The sequence below is a fragment of the Actinia tenebrosa genome, unplaced genomic scaffold (genome assembly GCF_029948245.1).
Source record: "Actinia tenebrosa isolate PJP-AT-01 unplaced genomic scaffold, QUT_ActTen_1.0 PGA_scaffold6__47_contigs__length_16458017, whole genome shotgun sequence".
Classification (NCBI taxonomy): domain Eukaryota; kingdom Metazoa; phylum Cnidaria; class Anthozoa; order Actiniaria; family Actiniidae; genus Actinia; species Actinia tenebrosa.
Genome location: NW_028292583.1, coordinates 9,223,891 through 9,246,409, shown reverse-complemented (window position 1 = coordinate 9,246,409; position 22,519 = coordinate 9,223,891). Strand labels below are relative to the sequence as shown.

The 22,519-nt window shown below is 36.4% G+C and overlaps 2 protein-coding genes and 1 pseudogene across 2 annotated transcripts; 2 read left to right on the top strand and 1 right to left on the bottom strand.

The window, feature by feature from the left end:
• The first annotated feature begins 5,334 nt into the window (after positions 1-5,334).
• LOC148905999 (uncharacterized) lies at positions 5,335-7,450 on the top strand. Its single transcript, XM_089039314.1, has 2 exons — positions 5,335-6,859; positions 7,036-7,450. Exons 1-2 carry the CDS (start codon positions 6,432-6,434, stop codon positions 7,274-7,276), a joined length of 669 nt encoding a protein of 222 aa, XP_088895440.1. The 5' UTR covers positions 5,335-6,431; the 3' UTR covers positions 7,277-7,450.
• Positions 7,451-12,134: 4,684 nt separating this feature from the next.
• On the top strand, positions 12,135-15,040 carry LOC148905998 (uncharacterized; annotated as a pseudogene).
• Positions 15,041-16,781: 1,741 nt separating this feature from the next.
• Positions 16,782-17,315, bottom strand: LOC148905997 (uncharacterized). The gene has a single exon (XM_089038963.1). The coding sequence runs from the start codon at positions 17,313-17,315 to the stop codon at positions 16,782-16,784; it is 534 nt and encodes a 177-aa protein (XP_088895089.1).
• Positions 17,316-22,519: the final 5,204 nt, after the last annotated feature.

Sequence of the window (22,519 nt, the reverse complement as noted above, 5' to 3'; positions counted from 1 at the left end):
CAAGTTACTAGGTGTAACTATCGATAGAGATTTAAAATTCAGCAAACACATTACAGAGATAGCACGGAAGGTTGGCAAGCAAATTCAAGTCTTACAAAGACATAAGAAACTAATTAATACTGAATGCCAAAAGTCAAATTATATAATGCCTATTTTTTACCTCATTTAGATTATTGTTCTATTGTATGGCATCATTGCGGGAGAGGTAATTCAACCAAATTAGAAAAACTTAATGAACGCGCTTTGCGTTTTATTATAATGATCATAAAAGCACATATGAGGAATTATTGTTGCGTATTAATCATCCTACTTTGTATAATAGGAGAATGCACAATATTTTAACATTAGTATTTAAGGCTCGGCACGGAACTGGTTCCTGAATATATTTCTAAGTTATTTACACTACGTAATTGTAGCATTAATTTACGGGGTGATAACATTCTTATAGTACCTAGAGTAAACACCACTAGTTATGGTCTTCATTCCTTGGCTTATCAGGGTAGTAAGTTATGGAATTCCTCTTCCAAACAACATGAGATTGTTGCACGAATTAAGTAATTTAAATCGGAAATTTCCAAAGTCAAATTTGATATTGACTGTGTACCTTTTGTAGAGGATAATTCTATTTTAATTTTATTTTACATATATACATATATTTATTTCATTGTTTACATCCATATTTTTATATTAGCATCATGTAATTTTAATTTTAGTTTAGGTTATTTATAACTTGGAGATATTAGCATGTACTTGCTATCTTGTAATTCAAGTATAAATAAAGTTATTGTATTGTATTGTATTTGTCATGAACCCGGATATGGAAATTCTCGTACAAGGAAAGTAATAATTGTTTAGGGAGATCAGAAGGTTTTAAGTAATATACACCTATTTCAAAAAACGTTGGTCGATTGGAGATCTGAAATCTGAAATCTAAGACTGAGTAACACGCTGCAAAATGCCAGAAATATATACACAGCCAAACAACGTATTTTCCTTTGAAAATGGAATATGAAGCATTACCTTTGAAATAGAAATGTGATTTTTGGTATTTAAGCTATAAAACATAAAAGTACAAAATTTCAGTTTAGTCTCAGATAGTCCATTTCAGATCTTCGACCGACAACGTTTTTTGAAATAGGTGTATACAATATTCGCGGGAGATCTGTATGAGGATTTAAGACAGCGAGCTGCAAGCGAGCTATTTTAAACCTCATACAGATCTCACGCGAATATTGTATATTTCTTTTAAAATGTCTAGATTAATGCTTCTTTTTTAGATTAAAATTTTAACATGAAATGTAATTTGGCTGAGATATTTCAAAGTCAACCTTATGCAAGTCAGGACGAATTCTGTACTACTCTTCCCAGTAGACCGAGGTAGTTGTGATTTTTTAATCGCCTGCGTAGCGTCTGTTATGTTATCCGCAAGTACATTACAAATCGACCACGTGATGCCAATGTTGTACAACGAGGACAAGTTTTTACACCACGTGATTAAAACTTGACTGAATTTTGATCACGTGGTGTAAAAAACCATTAATTTATTACAAAGTCTACAAAGTCGTTCAAATCTCTTGGCAACTTAGTCAGTCGACTGTATCAATGCACGTGGAATATTAGCGTGGATTTTTAAGCTTGAATGATTCTCTGGATTTTTGCTCATTTGAAAAGCTATAATTTTTAAGCTATAGTTTTTTAACAATTAAATCCCAATTTGTACTTCATAGAGTTCCAATTTTTGCTCAATTTTTTTGAGTGTATCATAAACAAAAAATCGCACAATCTTCTCGTACAATTCGGAATTTATAGATACTCGTGACGTTTTGAAAGTTCTCAAATTGGACTCGCCATTTTACTCGGGCTTCCGCAGGAACCCAAGTCTAAGAATGCAGGCTGTTCTTTTTCGTCGTATCAAGGGCGCTAGGGCAAAAATTGGTGGTTTTTTTAGCCGTTAGACTCCATTATATTGGTGTTTTTTTTAGCCGTTAGAAACTGTTTAAACTGTTACTGACCGCTTACGTAAGCGTACGCGTCGGTAATAAATTAATAAGTTAATCCAAATCCCCTGAATAATTGGATTAACTTATTAACTTATTAACCGACGCGTACGCTTACGTAAGCTGTCACAAGGCAAGTATAGGATACAGTACTAGTAGTTCGTTACGTACGATTAAACCGTTGGTCACAGCAGTATTTTTGGCACATAACGGAACAGATATAAGTAACAGTTTAAACAGTTTCTAACGGCTAAAAAAAACACTAATATAAAGGAGTCTAACGGCTAAAAAACCACCAATTTTTGCCCTAGCGCCCTTGGTCGCCCTTGGTCGTATTTGGTCGCCAAAATGAGGGTCATTGTCCCAGGCGTTCCTAGCTGAAGTGGCTGGGAACTGGGGATGAGAATCTCCTGCTTCCGTCGTTCCTTTTGCTATGCCCACACTAAAAGATGTAGAGCTTTCTCGGAACGGGTCGGTCTACGAATCTTATAGCTTGAAGGCGTTAAAATCTTTGAAAGCATGTAAGCTTACTAGCCAAATTCATACTAGTTCTCACGAGGTAACAAATGAGCTATATTCGAGAGCACAAACCTCGAAAGGACTGCCAAAACTATGACTATGACTAGTGACTCAACAGAAAACTATGACGCTGAAATGAACACCTCAGATGTTGAAATAACAGAAAGGTGAAGGTGAAAGGTGAAGCAAACAACAAGTAAATCGCCATATTGAATAAACAATATAGTTAGCGAAGCAACTTGAACAGTAAATATCTAAGTCTAACTTCCTTGTTAAAAATCCTGATTCATTTGTTTGTTTTTGCTGTATTCAATGGTCGTAAAATCCGATTTGAATTTGCACAAATAATCATATGTGTTATTGTACAAGCGATTGCGAACATTGGTTTGAATTACGTATGGAATTGCACATGCTTAGTAGAAGACGTGGTAAATACTCTTGGTGACTGTGACATACTAGAAGATGTTACCCATTTTACAAATGTACATGAACATAATGATGTTTTAGTGTCAATAAAGGTACTGTATTCTTTAGAAATTTATCTAAAGAAAAAAACAGCAAGCAGAAGTCACGCATGTTTGAACATTAAATATAACAAGATCACGTAACGCAATCACTGCGCGGCATTATTTTGTTATGCAAGAAATACTCAAGTGCTTTTGCAGCATCTCTTCTAATTGTATCTAGGGGTACAAATGACGTAGTTAGGCGTTCAGGCGCCGTTCTTCCTCAACGAAGCCCAAGTAAACACTACAATAGTGTCTAGTTAAACTTTTAAAACACCACCCGTACCTATAAATTTCGAATTGTACTCGAGATCGTGCGATTTCCTATACAAATAATCAAAAAATATATAGAGGATATTACACGATAGCGCGAAGATATGAAGTTTATCTTTGAGTGGTGAAATATTTTTCAACATGAGAAGATAAATTTCTTTTTATTATATTGACAAATCCACAAAGAAAAACTACGCTAGTTGATCAAAACAGGTCCCGGAAAACATCGCAAGTGACGTCATCGATATCCTCACTAAGTGAAGATAGGAAAATATGTTACTCAGGTCTCGGATGTAGTTTGTACAAAATATACAAGTGGCGTAAAAAAACTCATTAATAATTCATGAAGGAAACACAATAGAAATCATGAACATGAAGGCGATTTTATATCTAATATAGATTCGTCTTCATTTGCATAAACTTGTATTTCCTTTCAGTTATTCCCCTCAGCTTTAATCAGTCACTAGTTTATATTTGTGAAAACTTAGTTTTGAAATGTATTTTCCCAGCTGTGAAGAACTTCCGATGGTGCACAAAGAACGCTCATGAAGTAAAAAAATGTCAGGACTTTAAAAAAGCTCTTGTTGAAATCGCGAAAATCGCCGGTGTGGACATTACTCCTGATTGTGTCAGCGGTATTGATGAGAAGATTGCATGAAGAAAATCATGAATAATAAAGCTGACTTCATTACTTTTGATGGAGGGAAAGTTTACCAAGCAGGTACAGTGGCCGAATAACAAATATACAGATGATATTGAAATCGTAAATAAGATGTCTAACACAATATGGTGTGTAATTACCGCCAAAATTAAGGTAGTTCAAATTTTCGTATGGTATGACTTTTTGAGCGCTCTGTTTACACGTGAAAATATTTTTCTTATCGACTTTCATCATATTCGATTTTTCCCGGTTTTTTTTTTTTTTTTTTTTTTGGAGTCTCATTATTCTCGAAAGTACATTGTTTTCGGAAGTAATTTTTTTTCCCGGACGTACATTTTTCGGGGGGAACATGTTTTTAATAGTAAACCAGCATCCTTTGCAAGCCCTAATTCATTACAAAACTAATGGCGGAATTTCGGGCTGTTGTAGCCCAGGCGTTGTTCGTCACGCACCGAAGGAAGATGGTGGTACCAATTAGAAGTTTGTACTTTTTGGATCTTGACGTCTAAGTGTAAACAACTAAATCGCTCAATTCAACGGTCTTCTTCCATATTTTCGACAAATAACTCCGATATACACATAACCACGGTTCTTAGAAAATCTGGGGTTGGAAATTGGTAATGCTGGATCTACAAAGGAGAGCAGTTTCATGTGGAGACTCTTGGCTGACTTCAATACCAGTGAAATTGGTATGTTAGGGACCACCGCGCTGTTTTAAATTCATATAGAGTGCACGCACTGAAACCGTGAACATTAAATAGTACTAATTAGTACTATTTCATACAGAATCCTTTGTTTTCTAAACCTAAACCTGAGTTTTTTGGACGGTATATTGATGATCGTATTGGTGCTACTTCTTGTTCTCATAATGACTTAGACTCTTTCATCTCTTTTGTTAACTCTTTTCACCCTGCCTTAGACTTTACCGTGGGAGGTTAGTGAAACATCAGTCACTTTCCTTGACATCTTGCTTAGTGTTAATGACGACCGTCTTAGCACTAGTGTCCATTACAAACCTACTGACTCTCATTCTTATTTACTCTACTCGTCTTCTCATCCTAAGCACACTCTTAACGCTATTCCTTTCTCGCAATTTCTTCGTCTTCGTCGTTTGTGTAGTGATGATCTTGATTTTTCTGTTAAATGTTCTGAGATGCGTTCCTTCCTCCTTAAGCGTAATTATCCTGCTCATGTTATTGATCGGCATTGATGTTATTTGGCGGCAGTTTACTGTCGGAATTTGATGCTGTAGTACACGACTTTTCATCCTTTAGTTCTCCTCTACATAAAAAATAAACAAAGAGTGCACCTCCATTACATTTAGAAAAAAGCTTATTATTGTTCGAGTTGCTATAAACTACACTTACGTTTCTTTCATTCTCCGGAGTATTCTTCTTCTTGCTGCTTCTCTTGTGGGGCATCCAGTTTTTCCTACAGATGTGTAGTAAGCTTCGTCAATTGGTCCAAGTTTGTTTGCCATAAGCTGAACATACCGTAACACTCTGGAAGGCAGCTGTCCAACGTTATGTATAACTTCTTTTACTATGGCAAGTTCCAACATTTTGCTTGAATTTGGTGCCGTTTCTTTAGCACTTCTCGTACTGGATTCTTTTCTCTTGTTTCTTGCTTCAGATGAGCTACTCCTTTTCAGTTTCATTTCGTCATATTCCTTTGGATTGGTAATAACGGGCGTCCCTTTTAGTGCCGCCTCTAAAAATATGTTTCTTTCGCCTTCCATTTTTCTAAAGCCAATGTTCTAGTTGCATTGGGACATGATAAGCAACCTGTATTTATACTCATATTGTGAACGCATATTTTTATGACTCATACCAAGGTGACAACTAAATAATTTCTCAGAGGATCAACAATCATACGATGCAATTTGGTCCATTCTTCTTCGACGTCTACTTTATTCAGCGGCAATAGTCTAATCACTAGTTCTAATCAGGAACACAAACAAATGCTGAAATATTTGTCAGCTTTACTAAAAAATCCCATTAAAGTTGACGAAAAGATAAATTGTGTGAATTGTTGTTGTCACATGTTTTTCAGGACAAATGGGCCAATACCTCTTTTGTATTCTTGGTACATCTTTTTGTTAATCCCCGATAGACTATAAACCTTCGTTCATAATATTTACAGGACATAACCTTTGAAGGTCTGCCATGACTCCTCCCGTTTTTCCGTCCTTTTTCAGTAATACTGTCTTTATAGTTCTTGGCCTTTTGAAAATTCTGAAATGGAACAACAACAACTTTCCACCTTTTCCAATGAATTTCATGAGTCAAGTAATCTTCTTGCTCACGTGTCTTGGATTCATACAGTCTTGGTAACGTCCTTGATCGCCTCGGTCTTTCTGGACTTCCAGAGCCTAATGGAGGTCATGATTACTACAGCAAACTTGCTTTGGCTCCCATAAAATTCTGGTACCTTACTGGTGGGACAGTGGAAACATTTGAAGAACTTTTTGTCGAAATGAGATGGCCAATCATTTTATATGACCGCGCAAACCGTGGCAGGATTCGAGTTCAACGATTAAACATCAAAAACAGACTACTCCTTGTACTGATATGGTTACGACGATATCCAAGGTTGCAGACCCTTGGAGCGAAGTTCAGAGTTGACCTTACTTATACCAATAAAACAATACATAATGTCGTTCCTCTTTTACTTGACCACTACACAAACGAAGTTCGATGGCCCACAATAGCAGAATGGAATTCATGGGTGGGATACTGGGAGAAGTATCCTTCCTGTGTTGGCATCATCGATGCAACAATTCATGAAATATGGAGGCCGTCCTTAAGACAGGCAAGTTTTTACCGCGGTGACAAGAAGAGGCATTTCATGTCAAGCCACATAATCATAACGCCAGATGGATTGATTGTTCACTGTTCAGCAGCGTAAGCATTTTAATTTTATACTTTTTATTTTTGTGTTCGTGATAAGGATGTCGGTTTATTTGACATGAGAAAAAAGATTTAAATATGTTATGTTATGAATCTATTGAGTAATTTATAATGGTGTTATCGCCCAAAAATTAGCATCATCATCATTGTCATCAAATTTCTTTTCCTAGATTTCCTGGACACCTTAATGACATTAACGGATTTAATATGATGCCCGATATTGGCTGGCGATGCAATCTCAATTTACCAGCAGGTTGTTATATTATCGCCGATAAAGGTTACCCTCCCCATCCAGTACTACTCAGACCACTAAGCAGAACACGAGTTCGAAGGGACCCAAGACTAAAAAGAATTAACAAAGAACTTACGACTTGTCGGGTTAAGGTTGAACACACCATCGGTTTTTTTTAAAACCTACCGCTGTATCTCCAGTCGTTGGAGGCATCCTCGATCTTTTCTTCCTGTGGTCATTCACTGTTGTGCATGTTTAAGCAATAGAAGAATGCGCTTTTTGCTTAATTTATAAAGAATGTCTAATTGTACACTAGTTGTAAACTGGTATAGCGAAATAAAATGTTTTGTCTGGTTTTGTTCAATTATCACTTCGTCCCTAAAAACTTGACCGCAACCATACCGGAATTCACATTTATAACGCACTTTATCTAACAATGGCTATTGTTCTGATATCTCATTACTTCCAAAATCGTTTTTCAAAGTGGTACCGCAAAGTACATAAGACATTTGTCCTAAAAATAAAAGGTCTATTGGGCACTCTTAGTCCCAACGGGATTAATGAACGCTTTACTTTCAACAAACCTTTTCTTTTGTCTTTTGATTGTTTGTTTTTGTTTCCTTGCCTACCTTGCTCTCATTGGTTTCTTTTGTCTTATTCTATCATATATACACTCCTTTCTACCACTTCTTTCTCTTTTACTCCGACGAAGGACTAGCGTCCGAAACGTCAGTAAGTTGTTTTCATCTTTTCACGATGTATAATTTACCTTTTCATCATTTTTGTTTTCTATTGTTTAATTATCACTATTTAGTGCTAAAAATTAGTATTTGTTTCACGGATTTAGTGTGAGCACTCTATAACGAGAAAAGTATATTTAAATCACTTTTTTATTTTAGTTTGAAAGTAGCAAATCATCCACATACCAAGAACGGAGGCAATAAGCCATACATATACATATACCATATAGATGTATTTTAAGCTTATTGTCGACTTTCAAGGTAATTAAGTATTTTATTTATCAATCGAGAAGGTTTTCTATCAAATGTTTACATATTTGAATTGCTCATTATATATGCGAGGTCAATATATAGTTATTAACCGGGTTAATAACAAAATATTGATCTTGCATTTATAGAGTGTAAATAATATACCTGTGAAATAGATAGCTAGCTAACTAATTACTAACCTTTGGTTGCCTAGGTCTAAGTAATGTTTAATAAACGAGCAGGAGTGTTTTATCGGGTATAAAACACGAGGCGCAGCCGAGTGGTTTTAGACCCGATAAAACACGATCTGCGAGATTATTAAACGGCTTAGAAAACTTATGATGTTTGTTCTCATTGTGTACCGATTTTTTTACGAAATGAACCAAGTTTGATAGAGAAAATCCAAGTTAAAGTTTATGCAAATGAAGACGAATCTTTATCCGATTTAAAATCACCTTCATGGTCATGATTTCTATTGTGTTTTCTTCATGAATTATTAATGAGTTTTCTAATTGGTTAAAGAAATAGGCAAGCCGTGACGGGTAAACTAGTGGACGTGTGCTACTCAAGGGCGCGCATTTTAAAATATTTTTAAACACACTTACAAAAACTGAAACAATATTTTATTGTACATGCTTTTCCTTCGTATAATTTTACATGTTCCCATTTTCGTATCTATTCATTTGCGTATTGAGTTGTCACTCTAGAAAACGCCCGTGCCCTTGTCATGCCTCACTGAATTCCTATGTCTTGTCTAATCGCTAACTAGAGTTACCACAGTAAATCCGTGAAACTTTAGTAATACTAAATAGCACAATTTCATGCAAATTCCATTGTTTTCTATTGTTTAACTAGCACTATTTTGTACTATTTAGTAACTAGTGTTTCACGGATTTACTGTGGTCACTCTATCTCCTATTTCATCCTAACTATTTCACGGGTATATTATTTGCACTCTAATGAGGGTTATAACTAAAATAAAGCCTTGTGAATAACAAAGAATACCGTGCCAATTGATAAATAAAGATTTATATTTGCCTGTGTTAATTCGTTACTTTCAAACTAAAATAATCATCTGTAGAAAACGGCTCAGTCATGGACAGTGCAGGATAAGCTGGCCTCTGTTGCTTTTACCCGCAACGCTTGACAATTCTCCGAGTACACAACAATACACCAGTTTCGAGTTCCAAATTACCGCTGTGTTCTTTGATTACAGACTCATTTACACAGGGTTAGCCTCGTATTAGTATCTAAATATTTACAATTACCAACGGTAAGTAAAGAATGCACAACTTCAATACAATACAAACACTTTGAAATTCCACGGAACTTCACTTGAATACATCAACATTCTGCACAAAATCGAGGCTAAACCTGTGTAAATGAGTCTGTAATCAAGGAACACAGCGGTAATTTGGAACTCGAAACTGGTGTATAACCAAAGTATGGAAACTCGTCTAGTATTTCTTTCACCAGATAATCCAACTCCAATTCTTCCGAAATAGCCGAGTAAGTGTTCCTAATAGAAATTGTTTAGACGACGTTCAATAGTTCTTCGTGACACAACAAGCATTTGGGCAATGTCTGGAATTCATTAAAACCACTTTCGATAAAGTGTAGCAAATGCGCTTTAGTAATGTAATATTTAGGGCGTCTCCTTCGGCTAGTTTGAATCTAATAATTGTAATTGAGCTTTTGGTATCACAATACAGTGCGAAAATCGTAAGTTAGTTTGATTTAAGTTGTATTTAGGCATAGGACAAGACCAAAGACCTTTGACATGGTTCTGGGTTCTGAATCCAAGGATTGATGGCTCGTGTTCTATGGACCGGAGCTCCTCGAAGAGAGCAAGAAAGGAAAGTAACCCATATGTTTTATAATCATATCATGTCTTTTCAATTCATCCGGCATAGTGTTTTTTACTCAAAATGACGATGTATTATGTTTAACGTGCTTTATAGCCCCTCTGCAATTTCCCGCGCAAAATCTGTAAAATCAAGAGAATGTCCTTTGGTTTACCGGTATATTTCGTAACTGCCAAATTCGAACAACTCGATGATCACGTACAAAAGCTGATTAGTTTTTATTTAGAAAAACATAACCTTTCCCAGTGCTTTCCAGGTGTTGTCGCCCGAAAGCAGTAGAATTATAAGGTGTGTAGAAGACACAAATGTAAAAACTGGACCCAAATGTAATAAAGGTCACAAATGTAATAAACTTTGGTCACAAATGTAATAAATAAATTTTTTGTATCAGTCTCAAGGCCAAAACTAATTGTGCTTTTGTTGTAAACTCAAAATCCATTGTACAACTGTACACCGTGCATGCAAATTTTCTACATTTTTTTTCTAAGATATAAGATCACAAATTGTTTGTACAATTTCCAAATTCATTTAATTTTTAAAACGATTCACAACATTAAACCTAAAACAAGCTTTATTAAGCTCGATCAACTTTTACATTAGACAATCAGATAAATAGGTATAAAATAGAGATTAGAACATCAGTATATCGTTTTCATGTTTTTCGTGCATGTCAATTGATTTTGTGTCCTAATTGAATGACTTTTTTCTTATAAGCTTACACGAAAACCGTTAGCTCATTTCAGGGAGGGGTCCGCACCCCCTGCACCCCACCCTAGATCCGCCCTTACTTCCATCAAGTTTGCAACTGAAACAGTTCTTCAGTACCAAACTCTTTAATACTTCGGCAGTTGACATTTAGACGCCGAATTTTAACAAACAAACGAACGATCGAACAAACGAATGAATGAATAATGCGGAATGTGATGTTTTAAGGGGAAAATTATTTTCAGACTACTGGCATTAAACCATGGTTTTGTGTTGCAGTTGTTTGGAAAAAAATCTTTTGAAAAAATAGTGATAACTTGTGATCGTCCCTAACCTGAACTAACGATCGACAACCATTGAGACATGAAATGAAAAAAAAACAAAAAAAACACACGTACACACAAAAACATGAAAATAAATAGCGAAAAAAGAAATAGAAATACATTATTCGACATTAATTCCATTTTATTATCAATAACAGCGTAATTTATGAATAGAATTAGCATGATTTAAAGTTATTTATGATCAATTTATTTTCGATAATGCAAGCCACTTTCGGATCATGTGAGTATTAATTAAAGTCAGCTGAAAGTTTTTTATTTGTTTTTTATTTTATTAGAGTGTAAACAGTATATCCGTGAAAAATTAGTTTTACTAAATAAATGTAGTACAATTCTATTCAAATTACATTGTTTTCTATTGTTTAATTAGCACTCTTTTTATACTATTTAGTCAATTGCATTCCGTGGATATATTTCTTGCACTCTATTACATAGAGTACAAACACTAAAAGTGTGCAACACTTTGCAGTATTTAGTAGTAAGTAGTGCTAATTAAACAATAGAAAACAATAGGATTAGCATAATTTATCAGTATTTAGTGGTATTTATGTTACACACTTATAGTGTTTGTACTCTATTTGATTATATTTTTTACTTGGACTGATACATAAGATTTTCGGGTTTTTGGACATGTACATTTGTGACCTTTATTACATTTGTGACCAAAGTTTATTACATTTGTGACCTTTATTACATTTGGGTCCAGTTTTTACATTTGTGCCTTCTACAGGGTGCCTTGCATGGGACTTAATTTCCCGTTTGTACCTTTCCTTTTGGCCTGCTTCTCATTTTGTTTTTCTTTCCTTGTGATTTTTATAACAATTTAGATGTCTGTTGTTAAGTTAATATGATGTAGACCAATAAAGATGATAAAATAAAATAAAATAAATGATACAAGTGCAAAAATTAGGACAAAAAGTAAACACTCCAGTCGTTCAAGGTCACGCGCGTAAGCGACGTGATGTCTTTATTGCTTATTGGTTCTGACAAATGAATTAAAAATAGCACAATTGATTTGATTACATAATAATAATACATTAATATTTCATGAAATTTGTTCGTTCACAACAAATTATATTCCAAGCGATTTTGGTTTCAAATGTGAAAGCTAACAGAATTGATGTTACGATCATTGATATGACCAACAAGCAAGTCAGAGTAATTGAAATGAGCTGTTCCTGGTTGGAAAACAGAGAGGTCAAAGATATTGAAACTGAGACAACGAAGTACAGTCAACTGAGACTAGAATTAACAAACAGATACCCTGAGTACAAAATCAACCAGTACAACATCATCATGGACGTTCTTGGAGGCTGTTCAAGAGAGGTCGAGCAAAATATCAAAGAACTTGTAGGGGACAAATATGAATCAATTATACGTCAAATGCAGAAGGCAATCCTGACTAGCTCGCTGCACATTGCTAGAACATTTAAGCTGAGCAGTTAAATTGTTTAAAAACTTTGGACACGTATAGTAATTATCATAGACTCTGTTATATATTATTTTGAACAATGCACAATGGACTTTTCCTTTAGAAATTTTTATTTGAATTTTAAGGGACATTTAATAATTTCTCGAATTTAATTTTTAATTTTAAATTTTTTTTTATTTTGGTCTCTTATCTGTGTTTATTTATTTTTGTTCTAGAATTCACCGTCATTCGTTTTCAACTGTAACTGTCATTGTTAGATTTTAGTTGATGCTGTGGTTGGCTACGGTTATCCATCCAACCAAAGCTTTATTTTTCACTGGGCATCCAGACGTTCATGCTGCCTCATCATCATCCTCGTCGTCGTCGTCGTCATCAGAATAAAAATAACCTAGACGCAGATCATATCATATCAAAATCAAAAGAATTCTTCGTGAACATTGTCACCCTTTAGATGAAGTCTGTGCAAAATCACGCGCGCTAAAAATGTTGAGGGAGTTAGACTCCATATTATTCATTACTTGAAACAGCGACGAGTCCTTCCCCATATCCGCCATTACTCAAGCATGTGCTCATGGCTGACTCTACGCATGCGCATAGACTTTGATTTGACGCATGCGCCTTAGGGCTTCGAGGGCGATTTGTGACTGAAGAAAATAATAACGAAGCCCAATTTATACCTCGGGCATTTCTACGCGAAAGCCCGAGTAATAATATTCAAGGAAGACCGACAACGACAGTAACCGAGATAAAGTATTTGAGAACATTGAATAAACATGTAGCTTCTGGATGGATCTGTGGGAGAAGAGCGGGACTGGTAATGAAGATGCGAAATGGTTGCGACCCATTAAAGAGACGATTGCCAGAAAAGTACCCCCACCCTCTGAGGAATCGTGAAGCCTTCATACTCAACAGGCTGTAAAGATCTTGTCGAAGTGACGGAACTGGAGTGCCCCGGGTCCAGATAAACTCGTCAACTATTGGTGGAAACGTGCGCATGTACTTCACGAGGGCGTGGTTAAAGCTTTTGTATCTATCTCCGAGAGTAGCGATGACTATCCTGCTTGGTTCTCTGAAGGCAAGACAAGGCTTATACCAAAGCCCAGTGAATTCACAAGCGAAGACCAGCGTCCAATTACATGTTTAAATAATATCTACAAATGGTTCACCTCGTGTTCACAAGGTCCAATGGACAATCACTTGATTGAGAATGAACAAAGAGGAGCAGGCGTAGCTCAGTTGGTTAGTGCGCGACCTTCAGAGCTTGAGGTCCACGGTTCGATCCTTAGGATCTCCTCGTCTGTTTCGACTTCTCTCTAATCCGTGTAGCTTCAGCTTTAAATACTCTTAAAACAGAGCACTGATGGAGAGAGAGGTAAAGTGCGCACCGTCGCGGCTTCAATTGATAGCAGTTGAATTTCAACTGAAGGAACTACCGACGTTAGATATAGGTACTTTACTTTACTTTAAAGGTATGCTGCAGTGGAAAGTCGGACAACCTGATGGTAGATCGAATGGTCACAATGGATTGCCACAGGGTCATCGAATTCTTAGTATGGCCTGGGTAGATGTCAGGAAAGCTTACGACACTGTTGATCATAAATGGTTAGTTGAGAGCATGGATGTACATCATTTTCCCTATTGGCTGTGCAGAGTAATAAGGCAACTACTTAAGAGTTGGAATACCAAGATCGCTGTCAATACAAAGCGTGGAGCTGAGATCTCCCGCACTACTCGGTTCATGAGAGGACTGCCCCAGAGCGATGCTCTATGTCCTTGTCTATTTACGTTCTGTCTAAATCCAGTAGCTTCGTTACTTAACGCAGCAGAGGGATATTAACTATCCAAACCAATTGGCACGAAGATAACCCATCTACTATATATTGATGACCTCAAGGTTTTTGTTTCATCTTGAACAAAGCTGAGCACAGTTCTACGATCTACAAATACAGGAATGGGAGATATTGGTTTGCAGTAGAACCCGAAGAAGTGCAATACTATTCATGTCAAGAGAGGTGTTCAAGTGTACGATGCAACACAAACAGGATGAGAAGTCAGCCCTAGCATGTGCAGCAAAGGTTTACCTACAACGACTGTTAATCTGGTCATCTTCTCTCCGATACCAACCGAGTAATAGCTACTAATCGATTCGAATTTCCCGTGCTTAACTACTTGATGTGGACCCAACACTGACCTATCACCGAACTGAGAGTGATTAACAGAGAGACAAGAAAGATCATTCATGAGAACGGAGGGAACATCCACTGAGTTCGACAGCTGTTATGTACCTCTACCGAGACACAAGGGAGGGCGTGGCCTGAGATCCGTCGAATACGAGTACAAGCTTACAAAGATTAAAGCTACTGTAAAGCTCTATCACAATGCAGACCCCACGATGAGAACTCTCCAGATGTTTGAGGAGAAAGCAGCGGATGAAGGCCATTTGTCACTACTTACTGAAGCACACAAATATGCAGAGGAGCTGGAGATAAGGTTATCTCTAAAGTATCCAAATCCATCATTTACTTCGACCAGAAGACCAGAAGTAGAGATTGAAAATGCATAGCAGTATTTGTACTTCCGATTTATTTGCAGCTGAGCTGAGCCGTCTATATTTTCAAAACAGTAAACAGTGGCGGATCCAGGGGGGGGGGGGGGGGTCGAAGGGGTCCACGGAACCCCCCTTGAAGGCTTGATCTTTTAGGTAATAGAAATATGTCTTATATAAATTTTGCTTAAAAGTATCTACAAAGATAATAATGAACACGAAATGATAGATATTTGCTGTTATAATGTTTAATTTACCTTTAAGTTCCGTTACTAGATAGTAAATTAGGTGATAAGAGCCATTTTTTTGTCAAACATCGAATAAACAAAAGAGAATTATACACAGTTTAAGAAACGGAAATCCCCTTTGAAAAATCCTGTTAAACGAATGATGTTAGCGCCGATGTCAGCTCGCCATATTTTAATTCATACACTAAAACATTCTTTTAAAGTGCTCAGCAGTAAACATGTTTAATTCTTTCTAAGAAGATCGTTTTATTGACAGCAATTCAAGTAATAATATAAGATGAAAAGCAATACTTTTATTGTTGGGATCGAGAACGTTTTAATTGGCAACAACGACAAGAACAGTTGATTGTTGTTTTCAAAGGAGTTTGCAAAACGAATTTTGGACCCGTAAAACTGAAACGAGGCCGTATGATGACGAAACAACTGGCATCGAGCTCAAAGGAATTCAAATTGATCACGTGGTACATAATCCATACATCGTATTGGTTGAGAGTATTTTTAGTAAAAAGAAAATACAACAGAAACTTGGCTCCATGTTTTAATGACGTATTTGCGGTTTTTCATAATAAAATATAGCGGGGCTCATTAGAAAGACAAAGATGGCGGTTAGAATCGAAGAAAATATTAAAGGAGGTCAAACGACTATTTTGTTTGGGTTCAGTCAAATAATGTCAAAATCATAAACTCAACACGTTTAATGTCACTTCAACCCGGTTCATCCTTTACATACCCTAGTTTCAGTTCTATTCTCTTTTATCTCTCTGTCTTACTAATATATGTGCATACTAATCTATGATTTACATTTCCGGTATGCTTCAAGTCTTAACTAAAGTATTAATATTTAATTCAGTAAAACATTTAATTCATGTTTATTCATCGAAGACTAACGTATACGTTAGTACAATCAATAAAACATGGATAGACAGATCCAAGTGAGTAATTAGTGATTTATTCGGTCTACTAACAAGCATTTTCCCCGGTCCCAAACCAAATATTCTCCTACAGCCCATGATATAATCATAAGATCAACATATTATGTTGTAGAAATAAAGCTTGGAATAATCCTGATTTGATGAAATTTTATCAAATTTTTAAGATCTTCCCCCCTTTCCCGTTCGTTTGCTTTTGTGTGTAAATGCGTATTTGGCATGTATCTTCAATTCAATTCGTCAGTTGTAAATCACCTATTTCAAGAGAATATAAAGTAAGTACTATTTGTAGTAAGATTTACAATTGTAAATGAAAAAATATGAAATAAAGTTTCCATTGTTGTTATTGTTATTATTACTATTATTATTCCTTTATTTCACAGCAAAATAAAAATATTACAACTCTTTTGCTGGTATATTATTATTATTATTATCTTTATTTACAATTTGCTTCAATTTTGCTTACAAAATTCTTAGTTTACCGAGTCCAATCCATGGGCCTTGGGAAAACAAGAATATATTTACAATACGAGGTGTAATTAAAATATAAAATAAAATACATCTATTTAAAGGGAAAATAGAAATCAAGAATCAAGTAATCATGAGAGTTTTTCTAATGATGTGTGCAGTTCAAAGGAGAGTAATCTTCTGTACTTCTGTGATGGAGATGTCTCCTTTTAAATGGTTGACATATTGTTCTAGTCCTTTGTGAATTAACCCCAGTGCCCCAATGACAATAGGTATAGTTTTTGTTTCCATACCCCCCATTTTTTTAATTTCTATTTCTAGATCTTTGTACTTTGAGATTTTTTCTACTTGTTTTAGGGGCACATTTCGTTCTGCTGGGATTGACACGTCTATCAAGGAACATCGTTTCTCTACTCTGTTCTTCACTATAATGTCGGGTCTATTAGCTGTGATGGTTCTGTCCGTATGTACTTGCATGTCCCATAAGATTGTTGCTGTGTCGTTGTCTATTACTTTTTCAGGTTCATGCTCATACCATTTTATGCAGACAGTAAATCCATATTGCTTGCACAGTTTCCAGTGAACATATTTCCCAACTTTGTTGTGTCTTTCTATGTATTCCTTCTTTGCAAGAACAGGACATCCAGATATGATGTGGTCGATAGTCACCGCAGATTCTGCATTTAGTATTAACATCTTTTCCCATGATCTTATTCTCGTAATACCTTGTAGGCAGCGTCTGGTCTTGTGCTGCTATAATAAGCTCCTCTGTCTCTGACTTCAAACCTGTTCCTTTTAACCAACTGTGTGTTCTCTGTTTGTCGACATCTGCTTTGTTGACTTGCCTGATGTACTGGCCATGAAGGGGTTTAGACTCCCATTTTTCACATTGTTTCATTTGCAGATGACGCTCTTTAACTTTTTGTTTTCCCAATTATGGAAACGTCGATTTTGCTTGGTAGAGATTCATTTAGCACATCTGTTTCGCCACATTCGGTCTTGAATCTTTTACTTTCTTTGTGTATGGAGTACATCTTTTTGTTGTTCTCATGCTTAGAGACTAGATGCACGAGGCAATCCTTGTTTTCTTTCAAGTACATGTCCAGACCAATAGTTGAGATCTTATACGAGTTTTCTATCTGGACAAGTCCTCTACCTCCCTCTCTTCTCTTGACATATAATCTGTCAACATCCGCTTTAGGATGATGCATGCGGTTCATTGTTAGGTGTTTCCATGTCTTTGCGTCTAATCTTTTGATTTCACTCAACTTCCAGTTGATAATATTGAAACTGTATGATACTACAGGTACTGCTAAGGTGTTGATAGCCTGGATCTTATTGCCTGCGTTCAACTCACTCTAAAGTACCAATCTGAGTCTTCGATAGTACTCTTTTCTCACCTTTTCTTTCATATTTGAATTCTGTATTCCATCACTTTCATCGATGCCTAGGTACTTGTAGGTTTTCTCTTGGTCAAGTTCTTTAATGACTGTGTCAATATCAAGTTGAATGTTCGATTTCTTTGTTAGTTTACCTTTCTTGAAAGTAGCTTTAGCACATTTGGCGAGACCAAATTTCATATTGATGTCGTTACTGAAGTGGTGCACAGTGTGGAGAAGTGTTTCAAGATGGTTGTCATCTTTTGCATACAGCTTGAGACAGTAATGATGAAAAGGTAAATTATACACCGTGAAAAGATGAAAAAACTTACTGACGTTTCGGACGCTAGTCCTTCGTCGGAGTAAAAGAGCAGCTTGAGATCGTCTACATAAAAGAGATGGTCAACTTTCACTTTTTCAATGCCGTACCCACATCCTGTGCTATTTAGCATGGTGCTAAGTGGTGTCAGAGCCAAACAGAACAGCAGTGATGATAGTGAGTCTCCTTGATAGATCCCACTTTTGATAGTGATCGTTCTTGTTGTTAGTGTTCCTGCTGCGTGGCTTAGGATCATTGATGTTTTCCAATTCTTCATGGTGTGTTTCAGGAAGCTCCACATTAGTGGTGATATCTTGTAGATCTGCAAAGTATTTAGTATCCATGGATGGGGGACACTATCAAACGCTTTTCTATAATCAATCCATGCTGTACTGAGGTTTTTCTTTCTTTGCTTGCAGTCTTCAAGTATCATCTTATTTATAAGGAGCTGATCTTTGTATCCATAGGACCCTTTTCTACATCCTTTTTGCTTTAAACTGCTTACTTCTCTTTTCAAATCTTCGTATTCTTTGCGCTTTAGCTTGTATGTGCTGCTTGAGTTGTTCCATTACTTCAGGGATTTTGTTGACTGAGCTAATTAAATACTTCGCCATTATGTTCTTTCTTTTTCTATCAGATAACTTGTTAAGCGATATCTCAGCCAAAATTGACAGATCTTTCCTTTTCCTCTGTATGGTTTTCATCATCCTTTCTTTCCATGAAGGTTGCTTGTTGTCGATCCTTCTTCTCTTCCTCTGCCTCAACCCAGTGCACTCAGTTATGACAGTAGCTGTTGCATAATATAGCTGGTTAATATCTGAAACGTCGAGGTCTTCTTTGGTGTTCCGTATTTCGTCCAATGCTTTATTTGCACAGTCTATCAATCCTATCACTTTCTCGGTTTTGCTCACTTTTGGTAGTTGGGGTCTTTCTTCCATCTTTAGGTATTTAATTTCTTGCCATTTAATCATTATATCGTCCTTCATGCTTTCTATATCAGTTGTTTCTGCGACGTTCGTACCTTCCTCACTTGTTCGTCTCGCGCTCTTACTCTCGTCTTCATCTATTACCTCCTCTCCTGAGAACATCCTTCTTCCAAACTGTTGTCTTTGTCATTGTTATTCACACCGTCTTGTTCTGGGGTCTTTTCCATCACTTTCTTCTTTATTTCAAGGATCTCATTTTGTGATAATCGTTTTTCTCTCTCGATATCTCTTCTTACATTTGCGAGTTTGTTATAGTCAAGATTCATTCTAGTACTTGGATTCTTTTCTCTTCATAACTGATGAGCCTCCTTGGTGACTGACTGGTTGGATGGATTAAATGATGCTGTATAGTACGCTTCCATGACTTGTTTATACTCCTCTCTAGTCCACTTTTTCCTTATTTTTCTTTGCAATTCTCTGGTTTCTTGATCTGTGTCCAATGGTCCAATGTGAGACGTCTCGTTACGGTTACCATTTGAACATTGTTGAGTGGAGTTCGTTCCAGAAGCTGACTTTCGTTCTCGACCTGGTTCCTCGCCGAAGAACGCGCTTGTTGTTGATCCCCAAGACGAGCGATTTGGTTTCTATTTGGTTTTTTGCTTTTATTCATTATCGGAATTATTCAAACTTTTCAGTGTGCGCGCATCCCGCGTTGGTTGTGTGCTCGAGCTTGATTCAAACAAACGTAACGGATTTTAGCTCGCTCTAATTCAAATAAGCAGAAAATAAACAAAATACGAAACAAACTTTTAGGTTTTTAAAAATATATTGTAATCTAGAACGAAAAAATAAATTAATAATAATAAAATTAAAAAAAAAAAAACAAAAAACAAAAACAACGAATAAATGTAAAACCAAATGTAAATTAAAGTTTATGAAAATACCTAAAATTATATGTATATATGTCTAATTTGAAGTGGAAAGGCTGATTTATATGCTCCTTAGATCAATGATTAGAAGTTCATGGAGGAATGTTTGACCTCATTTGTTTCTATATTTTCTTAGAGAAAAATGATATATGATTTAAAATGTTCAAGGGATAAGCTGCAAGAAATATACTTAGTAATCTACCCCTCTGTATCAACTTAGGAACTTAGGCTTATAGTCATTGTCCGAGGTATAATTGGTAGTCAAACAAAAGATCGTCGAAACTAACGTATGTTTGTTTCAGGGAGAATAGAATTTGAGTAAAAAAAAACAAATAAAGGAAACAAAATATAAAGATAAACAAATAATGTACGAGAACTAACCTTTAGGAATTTAGTTATCTATACCAATAAGTTCTATATATTGGCGTTGAGTGTAAAATGGAGAGACATTAAGGAGCTAAAGGAGCCATAACCAACTTGGAAGAGCGCGCGCTTATCATTATTATTATTATCATTATTATTATTATTATTATCATTATTATTATTATTATTATTATTATTATTAAATTATTCCTTTATTGCACAGCAAAATTAAATATTACAACTCTTTTGCTGGTATACATTAACCTTCAGCCCTTCTTCAACATTACGATTCTACCCGGCTCCTGAGAGCTGAAGTACTCTCCTTAAGATGTGTGCCGTGCCTAAAAGTACAGATTTCTGTAGGTCTAACAAGCTTATACTATCAAGTTCTAGTCTCTGAACATGATCCTTAAATTGTTTTGATATTGTTCCGAGTGATCCAATGACTATATCGGAACTACCATGGCCCTTCATCCTCCACAATCTTTCTATTTCTATTCTTAGGTCTTGGTACTTGTCAATCTTTTCCATTTCCTTTTGATCAATTCTATGGTCCATAGGCACTGAGATGCCAATCCGTTTCGCCTTCTTCTTGCTCTTATCTACGACTATGATGTCCGGTCTTCTTGCTTCAATCTTCTTATACGCGTAAACATTAAAATCCCATAGGATCTTGACCTTATCGTTTTCCACTACTTTCTCTGGTTCGTGATCCCACCAATTATCTGCAGTGTACAGTATTTGGTGTTTCCTACATAAGTGCAAATGTATTGTTCTTGCCACTTTGTCATGTCTGTCTTTGTACTCTCTCCCTGCTAGTCAGTTTGCGTCCAGCTACAAGGTGGTCCACAGTTTCCGTCCTTTCATTACATAACCGGCACAGCGACGAATCACTACCGTCGTACTTACTTCTCAAGTAGTTGATAGGTAGTGCTTGGTCCTGTGTAGCAATGAGTAGTCCTTCCGTCTCCATTTTAATGTCTCCTTTCTTTAGCCAGAGCCAAGTGCTCTCCTTATCCATCTTGTCTTCGCACGTCTTGATGTAGTTTCCGTGTGAAGGCTTGCCTATGTATCTCTCAGGAGTCTTTCGTTCTGCCTGCGCTGTTGGTATTCTTTCTTGGTCTCTTCTGATTCTTTCACGGTATCCTTTACAATGTTCCATAGAATGCATAATTACTATTTTACGCGTCTTTCTGTATAGAGAGTGGAGTTCTTCGTTGGTCCAATTTACCCTATTCCAGCTGTGTATCTTATTACTGGAACCGCATAGGCGTTAATGGCGGAAATCTTGTTTCTTCCTGATAACTTTGACTTAAGAATCAGTCTTAATCTCCTTTTGTATTCTAGTTGGACGCTATTCTTTACTTTCTGATGGTTAATATCTTCCTTCTCTAACACCCCTATATATCTATAGTGATGATCATTACCGTCCAAGTTCTTTATCTGCTGACCACCTTTCCTCTTACTCCTACTCTTGCGTACCTCTACCCCGAATGTCATCCCAATGTCTGTACTACATATTCGTACAGAGTGTAGTAGTGACTCGATTTCTTTCTCGTTCTTCCCATAGAGCTTCATATCGTCCTTGTATAACAAATGATTCAGTACATTGTAGCCTTGTAGCCTTTCCTTGTGTTGTTCAGTATGGACGTCAATGGTCTGAGACATATGATGAATAATAACGGTGACATCGAGTCTCCCTGGAATATTCCACGCTTTATCTCAGAATGACCACATGATTCTCCGTCTAACCTTAGCTCAGTCCTCCACTGCGACATTGCTTTCTTCATGAATCCTACGATCGATGGCTGAGCCTTGATGTTTTCAAGGGAAGCAATTATCCAGCTATGAGGTACAGAGTCATATGCCTTTTTGTAGTCTACCCACACCATTTCCAAGTTCTTGAGCTTACTTTTTGCACTTCGAAACTGTCTTGTCGATGAGGAGTTGGTCTTTTGTTCCTCTCGATCCACGACTACAGCCT

What these genes read in the sequence shown, in the direction of transcription:
- LOC148905997 (XM_089038963.1), bottom strand. Translation starts at nt 17,315, where the DNA reads ATGTTAATACTAAATGCAGAATCTGCGGTGACTATCGACCACATCATA.
- LOC148905999 (XM_089039314.1), top strand. Translation starts at nt 6,432, where the DNA reads ATGAGATGGCCAATCATTTTATATGACCGCGCAAACCGTGGCAGGATT. An exon ending in ATTGTTCACTGTTCAGCAGC is followed by an intron (nt 6,860 to 7,035) that starts GTAAGCATTTTA and finishes TTCTTTTCCTAG; the next exon opens with ATTTCCTGGACACCTTAATG.